Source organism: Zosterops lateralis (assembly GCF_965231275.1).
Source record: "Zosterops lateralis genome assembly, chromosome: 6".
NCBI classification, from domain to species: Eukaryota; Metazoa; Chordata; class Aves; order Passeriformes; family Zosteropidae; genus Zosterops; species Zosterops lateralis.
The window spans coordinates 2,211,590-2,232,210 of record NC_139761.1 but is presented as its reverse complement, the minus strand read 5'-3'; the positions used below and the strand labels follow the sequence as shown (position 1 = coordinate 2,232,210).

The following is a 20,621-nucleotide window of genomic DNA, read 5'->3' as shown; positions in this document are numbered from 1 at the left end:
ACACGTTCTCTAAGGTAGAGGATATTGTCCCACTCAGGCAGTCACTGTCTGAGCCACCTTTGTCCACGTTACCTGGTGTGGGTGCCTTCCCAAAGCCATTTTTCAGTTGTGGTTGTACATTTATGGGGTTAAATGCCAGGGCACTGAGCAGAAGCTGCTTGCCCTTGGGGGGATCTCCAGTTCAGCAGGATGTCCTTGTGTTCTGCGTTACGTCTTTCCCGGCGCGCCGTGCTCGGAGTGCATGAGATCCTTCCCTGGAAATCACCCTGAAATCCCATCACTGCTCATTAAAATCAGAAAAATGTGGAACAGGGCAGCCAGGGCTCTCAACAGACAAGCAGCCATCCCTGACTCCAATTTCCAATCAAACTGCAGTTTTCACAAACAAAATAATTCCTTTAATGAACAAAGGAATTTTTTCCTTTTTCCTCCTCTTCCTCGCCTGCCCTGGGGCTGTAGCTCTTCTGCTGACAGTGAGTGGAGCTGGAGCAGGGATGGATCCAGGCAGAGGTTGTTGACCTTTAGAGTTGCAGTGTGGCATTTTCTGGAGCACCAGAGACTTTCTGTGCTGCTCTGTCTTCTTGAGTGTCCAGCACTTGGATGCTGTTATCAAAGAATCATGGAATGGTTTGGGTTGGGAAGACTTTAAAGATCATCCAGTTCCACCCCCCTGCCATGAGCAGGGACACTTTCCACTTGTTCCAAGCCCTGTCCAGCCTGGTTTTGGACAATTCCAGGGATCCTGGAGCAGTCACAGCTTCTCTGGGAAACCTGTGCCAGGGCCTCCCCACCCTTCCAGCCAGGAATTCCTTCCCAATATTGAATTTAATTCTGTTTTCCTTCAGCTTAAAGCCATTTCCTCTCATCCTATCACCTGGCTTTGCCAAGGATGGTGGGATAGGGAAAAAGGAAGGGCAGATGTGGCTGTCACAGCTGGTCTGGGCACCAAACCCCCCCATTCCAAACATCCCAAGTGCCAGGTCACACTCAGCCCATCCCAACCTGGAGCTCCATCCCTGCAAGGAGAGACATCCCATTTTATTTCATTCCCCCCTTTATCTCTGGAGGTGGTTCTCCCTTCCAGCCTCTCACAGGAGCCTCAGGACAATCTTTGTCTCCCTGTTTGGTGCTCGTTAGCAGCAGCAATGACCAGATTTAATGATCCTTGGGGTTTCCTGGGATCTCATGGGGAGAACAGCAGCAAACACGTTCCTCCCTGAGCAGGGACTTGTTGCACCTGCCCCTCCAGCCCCTCGCTGCAGATGGTCCCAGCCTTTGTTTGCCTGCACTTCCAGGGATTTATGGGAGGGTACTGAGGAGGGGGGCACTGGGGGAAGGTTTTGTCTGCTCAGGGGCAACTCTGTGGGGCCACGTGTTTGCCTTTGTGCTGGGACTCTGCTCCAGGGGTGAGTGCTCTGGGATCACAGGATTGTGGGATGGTTTGGGTTGGAAGGGGAGCTCAAAGATCCCCTCATTCCACCCCCCTGCACTGGGCAGGGACTGGGAGCTGAGCTGGCACCCAGAGAGGGGCTGGAATTGCTGCCTCTCCTGGGATGGTTTGAGGATTAATGGGGTCTGGTGTGGGGGTGTAAATCCTGCCCTACTCGTGGCAGAGTCAAACCCCTGCAGGACTGTTTTCCTCACATTTTGTGTGCAGAGGTGACGCTCCCAGCCAGCCCTGGGATTCCTCAGGAAGGCTGTTTCCCTTCACCCTTGATGGCAGGAGTGAGGGGATGGGTGTGGCTGTGCCTGTCTGTCTGTCTGCCCTCTCTGTGCCCTTTAATTAGCAGCAAACCAGGGGTGTCTTGGGGACAGTGCTCGTGGCCCTGGGTGATGTGCAGGGATGGAAGTCAGTCCCTATCCCTGGAAATGTCCAAGGCTGGGTTGGACAGGACTTGGAGCAACCTGGGCTGGTGGAAAGTGACCCTGCCCATGGCAGGGAGTGGGATGAGATGATCTTTAAGGTCCTTTCCAACCAGATCCTTGTGGGATTCTGCAAAGTTGGGCACCTCCAGGGCCTGTCCTTGGCTCTGTCCTTGAGCAGGGATGTGGAGCTCAGGTTTCACCTGCACCACTGCATTCACAGCCTGCAGCAAGGACACCCTGGCTGGGCTTTCACTGCCAGCTCCCTTCAATGGCACAGACTTTGCTGTGACCTCTTGTGCAAAATCCCCTCCCCGTGTGCCTTCAGTGACGCCGTTCCTCTTAATGGTTTATGGGGTTTTCCAGCCCCACATGGAGCCCTTGGGGCCAAGGCTGCCCTGTTCTGATGTCACTGCAAAAGATTGGCTTGGTAGGGCCTGAAGGAATGATGTCAAGGGAGGTTTAGGTGGAAATCAGGGAAAAAATCTTTCCCCCAGAGGGTGTTGGGCAATGGTGACATTCCCAGAGCTGCCAGAGCTCCAGGAGTGTTTGGACAGCCAGGGATGCTCAGGGTGGGATTGTTGGGGTGTCTGTGCAGGGTGGGGTTCTTGGGGTGTCTGTGCAGGGTGGGATTGTTGGGGTGTCTGTGCAGGACCAGGGGCAGGATTGCACAATCCCTGTGCATCAGGGATGTTCTGTGATTCTGCATCTCCCCCAGCAGACATTTCCCTCTGCAGCCTCCTGTCTGGAAGGAGACAAACAGGGATGGGTCTGGCGCTTGGGATCAAGGGCAGGGAGCTGGAATGGAGCTGCTGCTGGCAGCCTGTCCCGACTGTGCCAAGTGCTCTGGGACACAGCAGGGAGCAGCAGGTACCTTGGCACGGGCACACAGCCCTTTCTAGTGCTAATCAGTCACAGCTTCAGAGGGAGCCTGGCTGTGAGGAGGCGGCTGGGATCTCTCGGAGGAGCCGGGGTTGCTCAGCAGCCGCAGCTTTGGTTGGTCCCTGATTGCTGTGGGGAGACTGGGCAGGGCTGGCAGTGCCTCCTCTGGTGCTGTTTGTGTCTTGTTTTGCCTCTGATTTGTGTGTTCTGGGGAGTTGGTCTGGCTGTGGAGTGATGGTCTGGCTGTGTGGTTTTGCAGGGATGTGTTGTTGGGGTTTTGCAGGGATGTGTTGTGCTGTCCCTGATCCTGGGTGGGCACATTGAGCATCACCCTCCATACCCCCATCACCTCCTGGCTGGTTGGGATCAGCCCCAAATTGCTGGGAGACCCCCATGAGCAGACACACAAATGAGCCAAATGCCAAAATACACACAAATACCAAAACACAACCGTAGAATCAGAGTGGTTTGGGTTGGAAGAGACCTTAAAGCCCATCCAGTTCCACCCCATGCCATGGGCAGAGACACCTTCCACTGTCTGAGGTTGTTCCAAGCCACATCCAGCCTGGCTTTAGACACTTCCAGGGATGGGGAACCTGTGTCAGAGTCTCCCCACCCTCACAGGAGGATTTCTGCAGAGTTTCTGTCCTGTGGCTGCCTTGCCTGGCTTGTGCTTGAGCCCAGCTCTCATTTTATCAGTGGTGTTTCTCTAACTCTCTGTGCCCTCTCCGAGTGCAGACACACCACAGCCAAGGTCAAACGTGCACCACAGACTGGTTTTGCTGGTTATCTGGTGTTAGGAAAACCTCTGGCCCGTCCTGAGGAAACATCTCCCTGCTCTGCCAGCTGGGACTCCACCTCCAGAGTGGGGAACCCCCCTGTGCCTGTCCTGCTGCTGCTGCTGATTTGCATTTAAAATCCTGCACAGGAGCAGGGCCACATCCTGCTCCACAGCCTGATTTTCCACAGCCTCTTTTGGATGTTGTGGTCATGGTAAAATCTCAGTGTGACCACGGGGCCATCTGTCCTTGTGCAGCTGAACAAGGGCTCATCTCTTCCTCCTCCTCATCAGTGTGTTGGTTTTAGGGCTCATTATGGTGTCAGTGGTGCTGCACACCTGCCCAGATGGTTTGGCTTTATTTAATTCCATGTGTTTGCATGAGGGATGCAAAGTGGGTCTTGTTTTCTTGCTGCTGTGAGGTCCCAGCCTCAGCACCCATCCAAAGGATTGGCTCTGTCTGTTGTCACAGTCCATGTCCTGAGAGGATCCCATGGGCAGGAAACCTGTAATTTGAACACCCTCATCTTTTATTCATCCTCATTTAGCTCTAAATGTCAAGTTTTTATTTTTTTTTTAAATCTAGGAAATTCTCCTATCTCTGCAAACTGTCCTTTTTGAAGTGCACCAGTGTCTGGAAATGGATGGCAGCAATTAGTATTCAGATGAAGGCATTCCTGATGAGCTTCTCTGCTGAACGTATTTTTTAATTGTGTTTAAAAAACACGTTTCAGATTGTTTAAAGCCTCAGGGGTGATTGGCACTGCCTGAGCTGTGGCATGGGATGCTTCCCTTTACCTCCATGGCTCACCTCCCACCCAGGGTATCTTTTTGAGCTTGCTTGACCCCCCTAAAAATAGGCTGGAGAACTTCAGACCTGAACTTTGCTGTTTGTGCCTCCCCCAGCAGCATGAAAACCCCTCTGACTTCACCCTCTGCCATCCAGAGCAGCCTCTCGCTGCCTTTCTTTAAATACAAAATCTTTTGTCCCCGTGCTAAAAATTCTCCCCAGATTTATTTAGCCAAAAAGAAATGGCAACAGCCAGCTCTGCCTGGCCACTGACCCATGTCAAATAACTCCTCCAGCTGTCCCTGGCTCTCCAGGGCTGGAATTGCTGACATTCCCAGCCTGGGGAGGATGCTGCAGTTTCTTTGTGGCTGTTCCTGGCTGGGAGGCAGGAGACTTTCCAGGAAGGCACAGATGGGGAAAAAAAAAAAGGAAAAAAATTCCCCTCTCAGTGGCAGGATCATCTCTGTGTTTTTCCCCAGTTACACTCCAGGCCTGGTATTCAGAACTGCAGGAGCTGGGGCAGGGCTGCCCTGGAAAGGGAGGGATTTTTGTGCCATCCACACTGGGGAAGTGGATTTTGAAGCTTAATTAGGGCAGTGGAGCATTTCCACAATGGAGTATTCATCCCTGCCCAGGAATGGTCTCACTGGAGGAGCCACTGACCCCAGCCAGGTCACCTCAAGTGATGGAGATGCTCCCTGCTGCTTTGGTTATGTTATTTCGGCTTCTTGCTTGATGGAAAAACCCAACCAGTGTATGAAATCTGTGCCTTTGGGTCCTTCTGTGGTGGCAATGATTCCTCCCATGTGCCCAGAGGTGCTGGCTGTGTCCCCATGTCCCTTTGCTGTCACTTCTCCAGGGTTCTTTAGTGCCCCTTGCTGAGGCTGTTGGTGTGATCTGAGTGATTCCCACTGCTGCCCATCTTCCTGCTGGATTATTTGCCTCATATTTAACTCCCTGCACCATCTCATTTCCTCTTTTCTTTCTTGTTTTTTTTTCCCCCACAGGTCCACTTTGATCAGTTTAAAGAAGCACTTATCCTCATCTTATCCAGAACCCTGTCAAATGAAGAGCACTTCCAAGAACCAGGTAAATATTGAATTTACATAAAATAGTACAATTTTTTTTTGCAAAGCAGCTGTGGGTGGCTCTCACAGAAGAACTTTAAAGAGCAAGTGATTTTTGGGTGCTGCCATCCAAGCAGAAAGGGCTGATCTTGGGGAGAAAAGGGAGTTGGGGTCTGTTGTGGAACCTTGTACAAAGGTGTTTTCAGAGCCATTGGGTGTTTCTATCCCATTCCCAGGATCTGAGTGCCCAGAAAGGCTCAGGATGGTTGTGAACAGACAGATGCACCACAATTCAGATGCTCAGGATGTCTCATGGCTGTGACATGGGCTCAGGTCTCTCCATCCCACATCACTCCTGGTGGCCAGGGATGCTTTATTAGCAGAGACTTGTGGCCAGGCAATCAAATGGTTGATTTCCTCCTGCTGCTGGGGTTTTTTTCCCAACTGGGGCTGGTGCTGGTTTTTATGTTTGTTTTTTTTTTTTTTTAATCCATTCTGTTTTCTTGTGTCTGAGATGAGTGAGGTTGTAGAAAGCTTCTCTGTATTTCTCCCAGGAAACAGTCAGGCTGCTCCAGAGATGTTCCTGAACAAGTGAAGCCCCTGAGAAACCACCTTGGGGCTGGTCAGAGAATTCCAGGGAGGGGTTTGAGTGGGAAGGGACCAGTTCCACTCCCTGCCATGGGTAGGGACACCTTCCACTATCCCAGGTTGTTCCAAGCCCCATCCAGCCTGGCCTTGGACACTTCCAGAGATGGGGAATGCTGGGAATCCTCAGTGTCCTGGTTTTTCCTTGCTTTGTTTCAGTGTGCCTTGAAAAATGTGGCTTTTTAGGCTTTCCTTGGCAGGAAATGTTGTTTCAGGTTTAATATTTCCCCCCTTCCCTGCCAGGGCCTGGGAGCTGTGGTGGGGGCTGAGCCCCTGCAGCTCCAGCTGGTGTCACACCTGTATGTAAATCCCTAATCCTGCCTTTGGAGCAGCAGGGGAGCCAAATTCCCCAAGGAGAAAACAGCTTAGCAAAAGGGGGAGAGGGAATTCTCCAGGTTTCCTCTCCTGGAGCATCAATCTCAGCTGGAGCATCCCACTCTGGAGAGAGAGAGAGCAGCCTGCCAGCAAAATTACAACTTTCCCCTTTAAATAGGCTGCAGTAAACCACAGGGTTGCAGAGGTGTGATTGATGGGTTATTTTTATTTTCCACTTCTCATCTCCAGAGCTCTTTAATGCTTCCAGAGGGGTGATGGCAGCTCTTGCAGCCAGCATTCCTTAATGGAATTTCCAAGTGCAGGTGGGTAGGTGCACAAGGGGGGGGGAAAAACATCCCTTCCAGTCCTTTGGGAAGGAGCTGGCACCAAGAGCAGGAGGCCAGAACTAATCCAGCATTCTGCATTTATTGGGGTATCATATGGCTGAGGAGCTCCAGCTTGATTGAAATGTAAATAAATCTTTCAGGAAAGGCTAAATTTGGGGTTTATCACGGGGGAAATGAGGAGTGAAGCTGGAGAGCTCTCCTTGGGGACTCTGCTGTCAGCTGGGCTTGGAATGGCAGGAAATCAAAGGGTGTGGGGGGACAGGTAGGGAGCCAGAGCCAGGCAGGCCTGGGAGGCATTTTATTTTTAATGCGTTTTGACAGGTTGGTTAACGCCAAAGTCTTTGCTGCTTTTAATTTAGATCAAACTGGAGATTTGGAGAACAAGCTGCTTTGTGCTGTTGGTGTCAAACTGTCAGGGAGTGTGGAAATGCTGGTGTTCCAGCCCGCCCCAGGCTTGGGAAAAAAAATTGAGTTAAGAGCTCTAAATCGTATCATTTAAATGAAAATTTAATTTGGGGGGGATTGGTGTTGAAGGGGAGGGGGTGGGGGAGGAGAAGCAGAGATTTTTAAAGGCTATTTGCAACATCTGGGAAGTTTGCTCTGGAAGGAAGTGGCTGTGATGGTTTTATCCAGGGATTTGGGTGATGGGAAGGTCACTGGAGGGCTTGTGACAGCCCCAGACAGTCTGTGTGACACGGCCAAGGGGATGCCATGTCCTTGTCCCCATGGATGCTCAGCTCAGGGAAGAGGATTGGGCACAAGGAGGTGACAGGAAGGACATGGAGCTGTTGGAGGCACAGAGGGATGGTGTGAGGAAAAGCTCAGAGAATTGGGGTTGCTCAGGCTGGGGAAGAGAAGCTTTGGGAACACCTTCCAGCCTTTCCCAATACCTGGAGGGAGCCAAAAAGAAACAGGGAAAAGGGATTATTCACAAGAGAGTGACAGGACAAGGAGAAATGGCTTTGAACTGCCAGAGGGCAGGGATGGATGGGATATTGGGAAGGAATTCCTGGCTGGGAGGGTGGGGGGGATGCCCAGAGAAGCTGTGGCTGCTCCTGGATCCCTGGAAGTGTCCAAGGCCAGGCTGGACAGAGCTTGGAGCACCCTGGGACAGTGGAAGGTGTCCCTGCCCACAGCAGGAGATGATTTTCAAAGTCCCTTCCACCCAAACTGATTCTGTGACAGGGCTCTGGGGTCACAGCATCACCAGGGAACCAGAAGTGCTGCAGTTCCTGCAGAAGCAGCCGAGGGGGTTTCCTCATTTCAGGAGGAAGCAGGAGGCGGGAGAAGCGCTCAGGCTTGCAGAGAGCAGCTGATATATTGATATATATTTATTTTTTTTCTTGGCAAAGAGGCTGAATTCCCTTTGCAAAGGCAAGGCTGGCAGGGAGGATGGTGCTGCAGGCGCTTTGCTGGGGAAGCAGCTCTGGAAACCAAGGCAGGCAGAGCTCCAGAGCTGCTGCAATCAGCTCCATCCCCTCCAGGGTGTCAGTGTGGGGACACAGACCCAGCTGTGAACCAGAGCATCAGCTGGCAGGGCAAAGCCTGGCTCTGCTGGGAAAAGAGATGGGGACATTCCAGGAAAAGCAGAAAAAGGCTTGAATGTGGTTGAAAATAATCACTATTTTAGCTCTTGAGACTCATGGGAGCAGGCTGGGTGCTGCTGCCACTGCTGCTCTTTGTCCATGGGTCACTGCAGCAATGAGAGAGGCAGTTGAGGACAATAAAATAGATTTAAGGGTGGGGAAAGAAAGGAAAGACAAAAACTCAGTTGTGTGGATGATTAGGCCACAAATAGGAAAAAAAAAAATCAGATTTTTTTCCTCCCCATTATAGCAAATAATAAGTGAGTGGAAGCTGGGCTAGGGAGGGATTACTGGGGTGGAGTGCAGGATTACAGGAGCACCCAGGAGAAATTAAAGAGCAGTTTGACGCCACAGTCACGAGGGGGTTTGGGATTTTCCCTTCCTGGTGGTTTTTTTTTTCCTTCTCCTTCTGGAAACAACAGAAGTGCCCTCCCAAAAGGAGCTGGTGGGGGTGATGCCCTTTGGAAGGGAAAGGGGATAAAACCAGTGTCACAGCCCAGACAGGGATGGTCGATGCCACAGAGCATTTTTTGGGCTAAAACCTGTCGATTTTTGGATTGTGGTGACCCAGCCACGACTCCTCTCCTCCTCCACTGCTGAGCCTGAATTATGAGAGAGGACTTGGAGGAGTTCAGACATACCTGGTGCCTTAGGGGATTAGGATTTAGCAGATCCTGGCTGCCCAGCAGTTGGAGCATCCCTCCCTCCCAAATCTTAAGCAGCAGAGAAATTAATTTCACCTCGGGATTGTTGGGATGAGGGTCTTGCTGCTCTAAACCCCCTTTTGTCTGCACTGCAGGGCTTTGATGCCAGGCCCAGGGAAGGGGAGCCCCCCCATCTGAGGGCAGAGCAGGATTTTGAAATGACTTATCTGGTGCAGAAAGGCAGAAAATCAAGTGTAAATCTCCAGCCACGGAGACGTTTCACTGCTGGGATGGACGGGGGGAGAGAGGGAGGGAATTGATGGTTTCTGTCTGAGGCACTTAAATCAGGGAGGTCTCATGGAATGCAGACTTGGGGAGGGTTATTTCATTTCAGGGGGCACTCTGAGAGCTGCAAACCCTCTGGGCAGTGGGCAGGAAGGTGAGAGAGGTTTCTTCTCTCAGCCTGCTCCTCTTGCCCCCAGCCTGGGGGCAGTTCAGGGGGGCACATCAGACCCCAGTGTCTAATTAGGCACCAGCTCTGGAGTGTGTTTTACTAAACTCACTCTTTGCTGAGGGCTGGAGGAAGCAGAGAGGGCTCAACCTCTTTTATTTTTCTCTTTTTTTTTCCCCTTTCTTGGTGATTTGTCAGCCACACAATAGTGAGGTCTGAGCAGCAGCATCATCTCACTTTGCTCCTGTGGGTACCAGAGCATCCTCCCCTCTGTTCAGGGGCATATTTGGGATATTTTGGGGGATAAACAGCTCACAGGGCTGTCTCATGAGCATCTGCTTCAGTGAAAGGCTTGGTTTTGACATCTCTGTGCTCTTCCTGTGCCTCTGAAGGTGCATTTGGGTTCAGCAGCTCTTTCCATCTCAGGCTGGACTTGATGACCACAAAGGTCTTTTCTAAGCTTGATGATTTTCCAAGCCTTCCTCCTCAGTTTTGGCTGAGGAATGAGAAGCTGTTCAGCTCATCAGTGAATTTCCTGCACTCAGGGAGGCATGGATGGCTGTTTTTTGCTTTTGTATGATGTGTGCTCAGCATTCCCTAAATATTGGGAATGGTGGGAACACCAAGGGCATCAGCTGCTGTACTGGGAGGTTGGGTTAAGAAAGCAGGAGAGGTTTAGAGGATGCTGCAGGTGTGGGAAATATCAGTATCCACCTGTTAGACAGGTGATAGTGCTGGAAAGCAGAGAGGGATTTGTCCTTCCAGGGATGGGGCTGCAGGATGTGATAAGGGAAGAGCTGTAACTCAGTGTTAACAAAATGGAAATGGGATTTCAGGGTGCCTGAGCTGGGATACCCTCAGCAGCTGTGCTCAGGCAAAAGCTGGTTTGGAATTTTGGAGCCAACTTTTTTCTCCTCAAGCTGTGAAGGGTCACCTTTCCCTCCCAGGGATGTTCTGGAGCTTCATAGTTTTTTAATTACAAAAGGCAAACAAGCTCACCCAGGGTGCTCAGAGCAAAGAGGAGAGAGAGAAATCAGCTGCCAGCCTGCAAATGCTTCAAACACAAAAGTGGGGAGATGCTCCTGTTGTTGCCATTCCTGGGCTTGCAGGGGGCACAGTGTGATGGCACTTGTGTTTTAGGGAGTCACAGAACAGTGTGGGGTGGAAAGGGCTTTGAAAACCATCTCATTCCAACCCCCTGCCATGAGCAGGAAAACCTTCCACTGGACCACTGGGTTTCCAGCTGCAGCAGTGGGTGAGCACAGTCAGTGTGGTGAGGCTGGAGAAAGAATTCTTTGGGAAATCCAGAAGGAAATTTAGCTGTAGCAGCTTCACTATTGCTGAATTCCAGCTTCTTCCCCCCTCCTCCATCTCTCCAAAGACAGATGGAGGTAGGGCTCTGTCTTAGGAATAATAAAAAATGATTTCTGAAGGAAAAACAAAGCCCCCCAGCCCTCTCTTGTGCGGGGAGGGAGAAAATAACTGGGTGAATGAGTAGCCACAAATATTAGCATTTCAGAGAGAGCTGCAGGATGGAGATTGTTCACCACCGGGCGGGCTTTAATAGGAGTGATAAGGTTTGCTTTTGTTCTGGGGCTCTTCCTTAATCAGCCTGTCTGCTCCTGATTCTTCTATCGGTGCACTCCATCGCCCAACTTTCATGTGCTGAGTCCCAGCTGCAGCAAATCTTGTTAAAATGGCCTTGTTCAAACACGGGCTCCCGGGTTTGTTCCCTAGAGCTGCACCGAGCCTGGATGGAGTGCAGGGCTGCAGGAATCAAAGCTCTCCTCCAGCCTGTGTATTTTATAATTCATTGCATAGCTAAGTTGTGGAATTTTTTTTATTTTTTTTTCCCCCTCTCTCCTCTAACAAGCTCGAAGCCTTTTCTTCCATATCTAAAGGAATATTATCTTGGGTAGGGGGGTTTGGACCCTGCTGGATCCTTTGTCAGTGATGGAACAGCTTCCCTGGGCCTTATTAGTATTGCACTCCTGCATTTCTTTTATATCAGAGCCCTCTGCAAATAAAATTTTCAAAAGCTGCTGCTCTTGCCACCGCGAGTGGCGGAAAATAAAAGATGATGGAGTCCTGGGGGGGTTCCAGCAGTCAGGTTAGCAAACACTGAGACAAAGGGTGGCACGGAGCCTTCCCCTAATTGAATCCCTGGTTAATTTGGTCCTTGGTTTAATTTGCCCCCCTGCTCCAGGATTCTCACTGAAAACAGCCCAAAACGCGCTTATTTATTTTGGTGTTTTGATCCTCGCCTGCGAGTGCTCCCGGATAATTCAGTCCCCAAAGGCAGGAGGAGCTTGCTGGGGGAAGCTGGAGCCGGGGAATGTGGAGCCCCTGTAATTAGATGACGACTCCAAAGGGTTATTTAGATCTTGCAGTTGTCTTTGGCTGCTCAGCACAGGCTGGGACCTGCCCCGCTGTCGCCCGGATCAGCTGCTCCTGTCGGCCCCTCCAGAGGCTCCAAATTTGCCCAATTTTTTTTCCCCTGGTTGTTTGGGCGTTTTTAATGGAGCTGAAATTCAAACCCACGGAAAGCAGCGCCCAGGTGTCTGCAGGATCTGGAGACTTGAGCTGCCTCAGTGCAACTCTGTCCCTAATTAAACCTGCCTGGTGTTGCTAATGGAGATTAGTGCAAGGAGGAGAGGCGTAATGGACTTTCCATCCACAGCTCCTGGCAAGGTTGAGGGGATTTTCCGTCCCCCCATCCTGTTAACTTGACCTGGGAATTGGGGAAGGGTGAGGAAGAGGAAGATTCCACTTTGTGACAGCTTTTTTTTTTTGGCCAATTCTAACCACCAGACCCAATGACAGGGTGAGGATAATGATGATCCAGGCATGGAGCCACCCACTAGGAATGGTGGCAGCAATTGGGTGCCCAAAATTCTGCTAACCAAACCAGCCCTGAGAGAGCTCAAAAATCCCATTCCTGACGTGTTTTGTGCTTGGCCTCCTCCAGATTCTTCCCCAGAGGCACAGCCCAAGTACATCAAAGGTGGCAAACGCTACGGGCGCCGCTCCCTGCCCGAGTTCCAGGAGTCGGTGGAGGACTTTGCCGAGGTGACGGTCATCGAGCCGCTGAGCGAGGAGCCACATCCTGCACACATTGCTGCCAGCCAGGAGGTGAGCAGGGAGGGGTGGGCCTGGGGGTGGCCTTGTCACCTCTGGGTGTAGCTGTTCCCCACATCCAAAGGGGGTTGGGATGTGTTTGGAGCCTTGGTAGTAAAGGCACTGGCCACTCTCTTTGCCTGTCCCTTGGATGAGTGTTGGGGTGGCTTTGTCACCTCTGGATGTGGCTGTTCCCCATATCCAAAGGGGGCTGGGATGTGTTTGGAACCTTCCCAGTAAAGGCATTGGCTGCTCTCCTTGTCTGTCCTTAGGATGGTTGTTGGGGTGTCACCTCTGGATGTGGCTGTTCCCCACATCCAAAGGGCATTGGGATGTGCTTGGAACCTTCCCAGTAAAGGAGGGTAGATCAGACCCCGGTGTCTAATTAGGCACCAGGTATTGGCCGCTCTCCTTGCCTGTCCCTTGGATGGGCATTGGAGTGGCTGTGTCACCTCTGGATGTGGCTGTTCCCCACATCCAAAGGGCATTGGGATGTGTTTGGAACCTTCCCAGTAAAAGGCATTGGATGCTCTCCTTGCCTGTCTCTAGGATGGGTGTTGGGGTGACTTTGTCACCTCTAGACGTGGCTGTTCCCCACATCCAAAGGGGGTTGGGATGTGCTTGGAGCCTTCTCAGTAAAGGCACTGGCTGCTCTCCTTGTCTGTCCCTTGGATGGGTGTTGGGGTGGCTTTGTCACCTCTGGATGTGGCTGCTCCCCATATCCAAAGGGGGTTGGGATGTGCTTGGAGCCTTCCCAGTAAAGGAGGGCAGATCAGACCCCGGTGTCTAATTAGGCACCAGGTATTGGCAGTTCTCCCTGTCTGTCCCTTGGATGGCTGTTGGGGTGGCTTTGTCACCTCTGGGCATCCCCACATCCAAAGGGCATTGGGATGTGTTTGGAACCTTCCCAGTAAAAGGCATTGGCTGCTCTCCTTGTCTGTCCTTAGGATGGTTGTTGGGGTGTCACCTCTGGATGTGGCTGTTCCCCACATCCAAAGGGCATTGGGATGTGCTTGGAACCTTCCCAGTAAAGGAGGGCAGATCAGACCCCAGTGTCTAATTAGGCACCAGGTATTGGCAGTTACCCTTCCCTGTCCCTTGGATGGGTGTTGGGGTGGCTGTGTCACCTCTGGATGTGGTTGCTCCCCACATCCAAAGGGGGTTGGAATATCCCAGTGCCTTTCCTGGCTGCCCTCCTTGCCTGTCCCTAGGGATGAGCCATGCCAGGCACGGCCTCCCTCTCTCCATGTGCCATGGGAAGTGGGGAAGGAGCTGGGGCTGACGCTGCCTCCTGGCTGGAGCCTGGGCCAGCAATTAAGCCAAGGCTGAGGCTCCGTGGCTAACGAGGTGTGGGCTGGGAGCAGACGGAGCACGTCCACATCCATTAGTGCAGCTGCCAAAATCCAGCCATGGAGGGATGGGGAGAAGGGCTGGTGGGCGGCAGAGCCAGCAGCTGCTTTGGGACAGTGGCATCTAATTGCTCCAAAAGAATCCACATTCCTGGGTTTGTGCTCCACATTTGTGGCTCTCCTTTGTGTGCCAGTGCTTTCAATCCCAGGATCTCCTCTTGCTTCCCCAGACAGGAAAGCCAGAGGAGCCGAGTGGTTGGAATTGGTGCTGTGTGTTAAGAGCACAGCCACAGCATCATTTCCCTGGAGCTGGGCTGCTTCCAGCCTGCCCTGCTGTGCCAACTATTGTTGATTCAGGAGCATGTGGTGGGAGTTTTTCCACTGGGAAGGAGAAGCACTGCTGGCTTTCTCCCTCCTCTGTCTCGTGGCTTCACTTGGATTTGGGAGCCTCTGCAGCCACTTGTAGGGGGGCACCCAATTCTCTGTGAGAAAGCAAGGAAGGAGTTTCCGATTTCCATGCTTTCAGTGATATTCCTATGCAGCTGAGCTTAAAAATGATTTAAAAAAACCTCCAAACCAACACCTTAAAGAAAAGCTTTTCCACCACACCCAGCTGCTTTTCCCTGCTCCCGGTGACCTTTGCTCAGTGTCACAGGGATGCTCATCCATCCCCTGGTGTTGGCCACATGGGCTGCCCTGACCTTGGAATGGATGTTAATCCTCCCACACTCCCCAGGGAAGTGATGATGTCCTTGGTGGAAGAGGCCACTCTAATCTTACCCCTCGGTTTTAGCTGTCACAGAGGTGTAAAAGAGTAGTCTATTAACAAGGTCAGTTAATTAACCCAGCTGGTGTGTAACCACACTGTGCCATGGGGGCTGGATCAGTCTCCTGCTGGGAATGCTTGTTGCACCTTTTGGGCTCTTGGGATGGTTTAATTCCTTTGCAACTGGAGCAAAAAGAAAAAACAAACCAGGCTAAACTTGTGAAATCCCTACTTTATCAGCATCGCTGTCTCGGTCTTCAAAGCAGATCCTCTTGGTATGCATGGAAATGACTTGCTGGATGGTGTTGAGGGGTCCCAGGGGAGCATTGGAGGCTCCTGATGCACTGATTCCTTGGGATTTGGCTCAGGGAGCAGCCTTTGCCTAGCTCTCTGCTGTTGTGTGTACAAACACGCCGCTGCTGCCGGCGTTCCGCCAGCCTGCCCCGGCCCGGGCTGTCCCTGCCCTGAGAACTGGGGCAGGATGCCTTAATTGCTGCCTGCTCCCAAGCAGTGCCAATTAAAAGGGCTCAGGCTCTGCCTGAGAGGTTTCCCTCCCTCCCTCTCTCCCTGCCCTGGTAAACACGAGGAGAGGCTGGAAGTCTGCTCTGGGATGGGCTCCCTGACCTCCATCCCCAGGGGTTTTTCAGGTGCTGTTGGATAAAGCAAAGAGCAGCTGGGTCTGGGTTTGGTATTGACCCTGCTGTGAGTAGGGGGGTGCTGGTGGGATCCTGAGGGTTCCTCTGACCTGCAGGAGCTTGTCCCCATGGATGGTGACTTCCAAACCTCACTGGGCAGCTTCCATCACCTCCCCTTCCCTGGCTGCCAGCTCTGCTCTGAGAGAAGTCCCTTCTACTTGCAGGTTCATGGAATCCCAGAATGGTTTGGGTAGGAAATCCCAGAATGGTTTAGGTTTGGACCCTAAAGCCCATCTCATCCCAACCTTCTACCATGGGGCAGGGACAGTTTCCACTAGTCCAGGTTGCTCCAAGCCCTATCCAACCTGGCCCTGAGGTTTTACAATCTGCTGGCACATCCCAGTTCTGTCCCTTCAGCACCTGCTGGAGCCACTTGTTCCCATGCTCTGTGTGTTTGCTTCCGCACAGAACTATTTCCAGCATGGCCTGGCATTGGAGCAAAACACTGGGGGAGGCTCAGGTTGAAATTTCTGCTTTTGGATCCTTAATGTGAGACTCCCAAAGTGGGACTGAAAAGCTGGGATTTGTGAGCAACAGCTCAGGATAGTGCCTGCTCCCAGAAAAAGTGCATTACTGCTGTGACTGGTGCTTAGGAGCTGAAGGAAAAGTGAGATGTGAGGATTTGAAGCTTTTTTGGGGTCTCTGCTCAGGCTGCTGAGCTCAGGGAGCTGCAGTGTGGATCTGGCAGGAACAGGATCCATCAGCACCTCGCGGGCTCGGCGTGTGCGCTCCTGATCATCATTTTAATTAGCAATATATTCCAGGGGAGAACAAAGGTCTGTCTGGCTGGAGCAGATGGCAGGGGGGGAGAGGTGGCTGCTGCTGCCTCATTCTGGGCAGAGCACACGGCACAGGCTGCAGATGCAGCATTCAAAGCCGTGGCCATCTGCTCCCCGGGCCGGCCCAGCACGCGCCTCCCTAAGGATAAGGCATTCCTGGGATCCCCCTGGCTGTGACCCGTGGCCAGCTGGAGCCCTGCCAGGCCTGGGGGACAATGAGGGCCTGACACTGGGATGTCCCAGCCCCTCTTTGTTTCCCTCCCTGACCCCGAGCCCCCAGCGCACAAAGGGAGGGAGGGGAGGTCGCACGAGTGCCCAAAAAACCCCTGGCTTTGTTCAGCCTCTTCAGGTTGGTGGTGGTGATGGAGTTGTTGTGGTTTCAGAGAATCCCAGAATGGTTTGGGGTTGGAAAAGGAGCTTAAAGCTCATCTCAGTCCACCCCCCACACCTTCAACTATCCCAGGTTTGCTCCAAGCCCTGCCCAGCCTGGCTCTGAGCACTTGCAGGGATGTGACAGCATCAGCTTATCTGGTTTTGCTGAAAGTGCTTGAGGTGAGGAGATTTGGTGCTAAATTAATCTGATTCTATGTGAAAATGTGTGTGTTGCTTATGCAAAAAGACAGAGAGTTTCCCTTCTGAGCTGCCAGGTTCCCCTCAATGTCCCAGCTGTCCCCAAGGATGAGGATGGGTGGCTGCAGGGTGAGATCTCTGGGACCCAAAATGACCCTCTCTCTGCACAGAGTTTTCTGCATTTTCAATTTTCAATTGCATTTTCTGCAATTTCACAGAATCCCAGAATGGTTTGGGTTGGAAGGAGCCTTAAAGCTCATCCAGTCCCACACCTTGCCACAGGCAGGGACACCTTCCACTATCCCAGGCTGCTCCAAGCCCTGTCCAACCTGGCCTTGGACACTTCCAGGGGCAGCCACAGCTTCTCTGGGCACCCTGTGCCAGGGTTCTGCTATTCTCTTTAAAAAGAACTTCCAGGGATGGGATTTAATGGCACCTGTTGCCTCAGCTCCTGCATTTTATCCCTCATGGGACGTTGTGAGGCCGTGGCAGTGCAGGGCCCTTGCCTGGTCCAGCAGCTGAAACAGGAGCAGCAGCAGAGCTAAAAAAAGTCCAGTGACTTAATCCAGTTCCCATGGTAACGTTGTAGATTAATGGCTTTTAGCTGTAATCTGAATGAGATGTATTGAACTTTTCTGTGATGATTTAGAGGCTCTTTATGTCCTGGGTGACTTTGACTCCCAAATCCATCATTCACGTGGGGACAGAAGGACCCACTTGCACTTGCACTGCAGGAACAACATCTGCCACTGCCAGAGCAGAAGGTGATGTGGTGGAGTAAATACCCCGGGCTGCTACAAGGGTGGCAGGGATGAGACAACGTGTAGTACACGAGGAAATCACCTTAAATGCTGTGCTTTTGCTCCTGGTACTGCCTGAGCTGATGGGATGTTGCCAGAGGGAGCAGGATGGTTTAAAACCACCAGAGAGTGGTTTTTTTTGGTTTGTTGTTTTTTGTTTTTTGTTTTTTTTTTTTTTTCCTCTGTTAAGCCCAATAAAAGGCTTGTTGACAGCGCAGCTCTCTCCTCATACAGAGCTGCACTTAGTGGAAGAGTTTTGAATTTGGCTTTCCCCAAAATAGGGGAAAATAAAGTGCTGGAAGGAAAGGATAACCCAGCTCTGTGATCTTCCCTGCATCCCCATCCCCTCAACCATCAATACCTCAAAGAAAAGCAGCATGGTTTGCTTGGAGGGCAAACCTTTTCCTCAGTCCCCAGTTCCCTGCCAGGCTCTGATCTGTCCCCTCTCCTGGGTCATTTCTGGGGCTTTGGGCATCTCTGGGGGTTCTCCCCACCAGAGAGCCAGAACAAGGCAGGATCAAAGAGCCCTGGATTCCCAGCCCAGCCTGCAGGGAGATGAAAGCCTGGCAGCATTGCTGGAGCCCTGCAGCTCCTTGGAGGCTGATCCCAGAGTCTCTTTCATTCAGGGGATGTCTTGTAGCTGTAATAACTCAGGAACCTTTTGTTTTCTCCCCAGCACTGGAAGACACGAGGCAGCGAGGAGTACGAGGCCGAGGGTAAGAGCAGAGAGCAGCTCCTGGATGTGCTTTTTCTCATCCCAGCTTTGAGCAGGGGTCAGAGGAGCAGGTGGAAGGGGGCTCTGGGTGTGTGGAGCATCCCAGCCTGGCTGGGGCATCCCCCAAGCTGGGGATGAAAGCTAAGGCAGGGCAGTGCCATACCCTCTGTGCCCTCCTCATCCTGCTGAGGGTGTTCCTGGTCTCCCTGACCTCTGTCCTGGTCCCCACTCCTGCCCCGGGGGGCTCTGGCTGTAGTGGAACCTGGTGGGCACTAGATGTCAGCAGGGACCAGTCATTAAATGTTCCTTAATTGTCACAGAATTACAAAATCCTGGAATGGTTTGGAAGGGACCTTAGAGCTCATCCAGTCTCCCATCACCTTTCACTGTCTCAGGTTACTCCAAATCCTGTTCAATCTGGCCTAGGACAGCCCATGTTGGCCATCAGACTCATCCACATTCCCAAAGATCCTCTAGCCACAGTCCCAGCTGCTGGTCAGTGTCCACCTGGTCAGGCACTGGGAGTCCCCATCCCTGGAGGGATTAAAAGCTGTGTGGATGTGGCACTTGGGGACATGGGGCATGGTGGCCTTGGTGGCCTTGGCCATGCTGGGGAACAGCTGGATTTAATGGTCTTAGAGATTTTTTTTTCCCAGCTTTAACAACTCCATGATTCTGTGGACACGAGGCTCCTTCTCCTCTGGTGACACACATGAATGAAATGCTGAGCAGAACCTTCTGCTGGAGTCTGACACTGCTGGCACCAGTATCCAAATCCCAAAATCCAGAGGATGAACTCAGATAAATGATCCCTTGGGGTCTGCAGAGCCAGGAAAAGGAGCTCTGCCCAGTGCAGCAGCAGGTTCCCTGTGGGGTGCAGAACCCCCAGAGGAGCAATCTCACACTGGACCAATCTCTCCCCCATTTCCAGGCCAGCTGCGCTTCTGGAACCCAGACGACCTGAACGCCTCCCCTGCTGCCTCACCAAGCCCAGACTGGATCGAGGAGAAACTCCAGGAGGTCTGTGAGCACCTGGGGATCACCAGGGATGGCCACCTGAACAGGAAGAAGCTGGTTTCCATCTGTGAGCAGTACGGGCTGCACGCAGCAGCCGGGGAGGTGAGTGACCCATCCCAGCACTGCTCCTGCCTGGGCCCCCAAAAATCCCTCCTGGGATTCACCACAAGCACAGGTGGCTACTTGGAAAGGAGTTTCCAGCTCCAGCTGCTGGTCTTGCAGTGAGGTTTTTGGTCCCAAACCATCAGGCTGCTCTAGGAGGAGGCAGCTGCCAGCCTCAAGCGTGGCGTGCGTGTCTCCTCATGCAATCACAGAGGGAACTGGAATTTAAAAGCCTGGCTTAAATTCCAAGCATGTCTCCTTAATCCCAGGAATTTTTTCTAGCTAGACAGCAAATATGGGTTAAATATTCATAGGTGGTTGCTTTTGACTTTGTTGAAGGCCTGTGGGCTGTTTGTGTTGTGCAGCGAGAGCCCACAAGAAAATGAAATCTTCTGCAAAAAAAGGCTCTTGTCAGCTTAGGATTTAGTTTTATTAAAAAAAGCAGATTGTTTGCATCTTAAGATAACATGGCTTGTAATAATTTCCTCCACAAAACATGTTCCTGAGCAGGTATTCCTTTGCAGCATCCACAGCAAAATGTTTTCAGGGTATTAAGGCAGAAAATGGAAAAGATAAACTGTAGACAAAGAAATAGCAAGGGGCTAATCTGAACATCTCCAGTCATGTTTTTGAGAAAGCAGGGTGCCCTGAAGCATAAAACAGATTTATGATAACCTTGCAGTGTCTTAAGGTTTGGTTTTTTTGGCCTGGTCACTTCAAGCTGCTCAGGGTTTGGCATCTGGCTCAGTACCTTGAGCTGAATTCCTGAGGTCACACAGTCTTGGGAGCAGAATGAAATGAGGGTTGGTTTTTTTTTTCCTGCTGCCTCATTAAACAGCAGCTCCAAGATAACCAGGAGCTTTTCTTCATGGTGTATGTGTGCCTGCAATTTTCCACGTGGAGAATATGGAAAAGTGTTAGGCTGATGTAGCTGGTAACTCTTGCTTTGCTCTTTTTGGAGCTTTGGGAATAGGATGTTTTCTCTGTGCCAGATTTTTTTGAGCCTTTTACATGATTTCTGTCTCCTTGCAGGTGCTTGAAGAGGTGCTCCATAACCTGGAGCAAGATGGGACCATGAGCATAGAGGATTTCTTTTATGGCCTGTTGAGAACTGGGAAATCTCTCACACCTTCAGCATCTACTCCCTACCGGCAGCTGAAACGGCACCTCTCCATGCAGGTGAGGAAGTGAGAGGTGAATCCTGGGGTAAAAGGAGCAGGAGAATTCCTGAACTATTCCCACCCAGCCTGTCTCCTCCTCCTCAGTGTAGGGGCAGCTGTGAGGGTCCCCCTGCCCCACAGAGGCAGGAGGTGATGGCAGTGAGCTGCTGCATACAAAAGCAG

The 20,621-nt window shown here is 51.9% G+C and overlaps 1 protein-coding gene across 6 annotated transcripts in view; it reads left to right on the top strand.

The window, feature by feature from the left end:
- The window catches only part of NIN (ninein), a 58,972-nt gene that overhangs the window by 7,085 nt on the left and 31,266 nt on the right, over positions 1–20,621 (top strand). For 5 of the 6 annotated variants that reach the window (XM_083864259.1, XM_083864254.1, XM_083864255.1 and 2 more), the window contains exons 3-7: positions 5,321–5,402; positions 12,337–12,500; positions 18,121–18,160; positions 19,091–19,278; positions 20,311–20,457. In XM_083864259.1, coding sequence (XP_083720385.1) covers positions 5,321–5,402; positions 12,337–12,500; positions 18,121–18,160; positions 19,091–19,278; positions 20,311–20,457 — 621 coding nt within the window. Of the gene's footprint in view, positions 1–5,320; positions 5,403–12,336; positions 12,501–18,120; positions 18,161–19,090; positions 19,279–20,150; positions 20,213–20,310; positions 20,458–20,621 lie in introns of those variants that run through there. The other variant, XM_083864257.1, reaches the window with a different exon arrangement.